At 43.1% G+C, this 4,551-nt stretch overlaps 1 protein-coding gene across 1 annotated transcript; it reads right to left on the bottom strand.

Moving 5' to 3' along the window:
* Positions 1-558: 558 nt before the first annotated feature.
* LOC100948922 (elongator complex protein 5-like) lies at positions 559-1,624 on the bottom strand. Its single transcript, XM_012804665.1, is given in 3 exon segments — positions 559-1,274; positions 1,277-1,338; positions 1,428-1,624. Coding segments are annotated over 3 exon segments (975 nt in total).
* Positions 1,625-4,551: the final 2,927 nt, after the last annotated feature.

Genomic DNA, 4,551 nt, shown 5'->3' on the forward strand with positions numbered 1-4,551 from the left:
TATTCTTCTGGTTGATGGAGGTTGTAGTTGTGAACAGCAACATCCTTTACTGACTAGATAAGGAAAGTGGAGAAAAAGTGCAGCCACACATTTTTTACAGGAGAAATCCCATCACTCAGCATGTAAGGAACAGAAATTCAAGAAAGAGGGGAAGACCACCATCTTCAGAGTCTCACTCACTATGTCACCCTCGGTAGAGTGCTATGGCAACACAGCACTCTGAGGTCATAGCAACCTCAAACTCTAGGGCTTAGGTGATTCTCTTGCCTCAAATTCCCAAGTAGCTGGGACTACAGGTGCCTGCCACAATGCCTGACTATTTTTTTTTTGTTGTTGTTATAAAAAAGATTTTATTAGGCATGAGGGGGTGTTCCACTCTCACTTTACCCTATGCTCTCATCTTTCTTTGTACTATCTCAAGCTCCTTCCTGGGATAGGGGGCACAGCCTCCATAGACACAAGGATTAAAGGTGGGGCAACACAAACAACATGAAAAACAGCTCTAGGCTCAAGATCTTCCCCCTCCCCCACCAATCAGAGTTTACTTAATCTGGCCAGTCAAATATCTAGGTCATCATCTGGGTCTTCTTGGTCTAGGTCATCATAGGCATCTGGCTCATAGAAGATGTGGCTGGTAGCCTGGCCTTGCCCAGGGTGCAGTAGAGCCTGTGGTTTTTCAGAGCTGAACTGGAAGGGCAGAGTCAGGCTATCTTTGGTTTCCTTTAACCTTTGGTGAAGGTTAAAGGTCAAATGAGTCATGGGGTCCATCAGGGATGTATGAGGATCTGGGTGGGGCTGAGATTCTACAGATGGTCCCTCTTGGACATCCAGGCTGAAGTCTGGAAAGATGGAGAACCAGTTAGTCTGGTGAGTTGGGCACTGCTGAGGCCTCTGACAGAAGGTGTGGGCTGAAGCCTGGCCCACTGTACCCTCAAGGGTCACCTCAGTCTGAGCAAGGCTGCTCAATGCTCCCAGGGGGCCTGGGCCATGAAGCTCTTCATGTAGCAAGCCCAGCACATATACCTGCCGCACTGAGGAGCTGTCACCAGGGCAGGAGTTCTGATGGCTCAGGGCATGCAGGGTCTGGCAGAGTGTGGTACAGGGAAGGTGAAGCAAAAGCCAACTGAGTGAATCAAGAGCAATGGTGACAGGACCAGGATCTGTCCTTCTGCACATGGCTGTCAAGGCTCCCCATGATCCCCTAGGAAGGGCCTCCTTAGTTTTTGACCAGTTAAGAGGGTCTCTGAAGAGGTCATGGTAAACCAGACAGTTGAGTTGAAACCTTCATGAAACTCTTCCTCACTCACTTCACAGCCCAGGATGTGGACTTGCTCCCCACTGAGGCGGAGACAGGAGGTCAGGTCAAAGATTGGTGCACAAGCTTCCTTTCTAAGGTAGGACCTGGAGACTGACTGAAGGATACTCACCACAGCACGGATTTCTTGATAAGAGCCTTCAAAAGACTTCGCCCTTCCCACTCCTTGGAGGGACTCAGTGTACGAGATCCTCCCAAGCTCTGGAGCACATTTGTAGGGACCACACCATGGTCTGCACAGCCACTGCAACAAGGGCGGGAAGAGCTGTTGGGGCGGTTGTCAATGGAAAGGGGAGGAGAAGGCCCCATGAGGCTGCCGCCACAGTCCTGACCACTGGGGCGTTCACCCAGAGACCACCTGGCTATTTTTTTTGAGACTGAGTCTCACTATGTCACCCTTAGTAGAATGCTGCAGCATCATAATTCCCAGCAAACTCAAATTCTTGGGCTCAAACGATTCTCTTGCCTCTGCCTCCCAAGTAGCTAGGACTACAGGCACACACAATAGCACCCAGCTATTTTTTTGTTGTAGTTCTCATTGTTGGTTAGCTGGCTCAGGATGGGCTCAAACCCACCAGCCTTGGTGCAATTGGCTGGCGCAGTAACCACTGTGCTACAGGCACAGAGCCACATGTCTTTACCTTTATTGTAATCTTTATTTCTTCATCTGGATTCAGGTTACTGTCTAAAGTCCTTTCATTACACCCTGCAGGACTTTTCTTTACCCTTTTAAAAAAAGATCTCATTCTGTCACTGAGGCTGGAGTGCAGTGGCTTCATCATAGCAACCTCAGATTCCTAGACTTAATCCTCCTGCCTCAGCCTCCTAGGTAGCTGGGACTACAGAAGCATACCACCACACCGGCTAATTTTTCTATTTTTTGTACAGACAGGGTCTTGCTCTTGCTCAGACTAATCTCAAATTTCAGGTCACAAGCAATCCTCCTGCTTCAGTCTCCCAAAGTGCTAGAATTACAGGTGTGAGTTACTGTATCTGGTCCCTTTAGCATTTCTTAAAGGAGACATTTAGCAGTAACAAATTCTTTCAGCTTTTGTTTATTTGAATATGTCTTAATTTCCCTTACTTTTTTTTTGCAGTTTTTTGCTGGGGCTGGATTTGAACCTGCCACCTCTAGCATATGGGGCCAGTGCCCTATTTCTTTGAGCCACAGGCACCACCCAATTTCCCTTACTTTTGAGGAATAATTTTGCTGAATATAGAATTCTTGGTTGACAGATTTTTTTTTTTTCTTTTAGCACATTAAGTATATTGGTCCACTGCTTTCTGGGCTTCACAGTTTCTGGTGAGAAATAGTCTGTTAATCATATCAGGGAAGAGTTGCATATCTCTTGCTGCTTTCAAGATAGTCTGAGTGCGGTGGCTTATGCCTATAATCCTAGCACTCTGGGAGGGTTGGATGGGTAGATTGCTTGAGCTCAGGAGTTTGAGACTAGCCTGAGCAAGAGCAAGACCCTGTCTCTACTAAAAGTAGCTGCCCCAGCTGCTTGGGAGACTGAAGCAGGAGAATTGCCTGAACCCAGGAGTTCAAGTTTGCTATGAGCTATGACACCATCACACTCTAGCCTGGGCAACAGAATGAGACTCTTTGTCTTCTGAAAATTTAATTTGTGTCTCTTTGTAGGTGTGTTTAAGTTCATCTTACATGGAGTTTTTAAGCTTCTTACATGTTTATATTCATCAAATTTGGGAAGTTTTCAGTCATTATTTCTTCAAATAGTTTTTAGAAGAAAAACTATTCTGACACGCCCACAATGGTCTGTTCATACCAACAGAGGTCCCTTGGGCTCTGTTCCATGGGCTCCGTAGGCTCTGTTCATAGTTCTTCAGTCGTTTTTCTTTCTGTTTCCAGGCTCAGTAATTTCCATCAACTTATCTTCACATTTTTTTATTCTTTCTTCTGCTTTGCTTTCTCAAATCAGCCTTTGAATCCCTGTAGCGAATTTTTTATTTCAATTATTGTATTTTCAGCTCTAGAATTTCTTTTTGGTTTCTTCTTAGGTTTTCTGTCACTTCTTGCTATTTTCATTCTGTTCATACATTGTTTTCTTGACTTTCTCCACATCTTACTTTAGTTCTTTGAGCATTTTAAAGATAATTTGTTTTTAAAGTCTTTGTCTAGTAGATCCTAAGTCAGATCTTTGTTTTCAGGGATAGTTTTTATTCATTTTTTTTTCTTTGAATGCATTATACTTTTCTGTTCCTTTGTAGATTTCTGTTCCTTGCAAATTTTTGTTGAAAATTAGACTTTGAATCTAATAAGGCAGTTACTCTAGAAAGAATATTCTCCCCTTTCCCCAGGGGAGAATATTTTTTGGTACATGTTTTTGTTTTTAAAAAATTATTATAAGCTATTTCTGTGCCAAAGATCATTCATTCTTTACATGCTGATCTTCTGTGCCAAAGATCAGCATTAGGTATAAAGTGAAGGTCTTCTCAGGTTTTTTCTGAGCTCCTCCCTGGGCATGTGTGCTCACTTTCTAATTTTCCTCATATATGCAGTTATTTTTGAATATATAAGGAATTTAATATCTAGATCTCAAGAGGGGAACAAGCAAAAAAAAAAAAATGAAAGGGAAAAGTGAAAAAGTCACTATCCCTTTAAATTTTCTGGAAATTACTTCAGCCAAAGGGTGGGGGGGAGGCTTGCAAGAAGGGAGGGGCACACAACAATGGCTGGTGCAAGCACATTTTCTGATCACAGAGGATCCCTTTGTTTGCACTTTTGTGATCAGAAGTAACAATCAGTGATTAGAGCACAGATTCTCCCATAGTTGAAAGACAGATCCCTTTTGCCTGCCTTGGCTTCAACAAGCTGTTTGCAAGCTACACCAAAAACGTGTGCACAAATGTCTGTCATGTGACTCATTGTTGTGGGATGAGTAGCTGCTACTGTGCTAAGAGCTGAAATGGACCAAAATTAACTGATATTTACCACTCTTGCCTTCCTCTGGATGTTGTAAAGCATCAATAGACTCTAGAGTCTCATAATAATTATATTGGACAGGTTCTGATAGTGCAATTTTTGTCTAGGTAGGAAGCCAAATTCCTAGTGGTTGCTTCCCACTCTGCATTCTTTCCAGAATCCTCTCTTGCCAATTTGGCAATTTGCTAGTATTCTCCTTGCTTTTATAAAGGATTATATTTTCAGAAGTCCTCATTCTGGTATTCAAAAAATTGTAATTTATCTGTAACTTTTCTTTTTTTTTTTTTTTTTT

This window comes from Otolemur garnettii, unplaced genomic scaffold, assembly GCF_000181295.1.
Source record: "Otolemur garnettii isolate 467f Iridium unplaced genomic scaffold, OtoGar3 scaffold00031, whole genome shotgun sequence".
In the NCBI taxonomy this organism is placed as follows: Eukaryota; Metazoa; Chordata; class Mammalia; order Primates; family Galagidae; genus Otolemur; species Otolemur garnettii.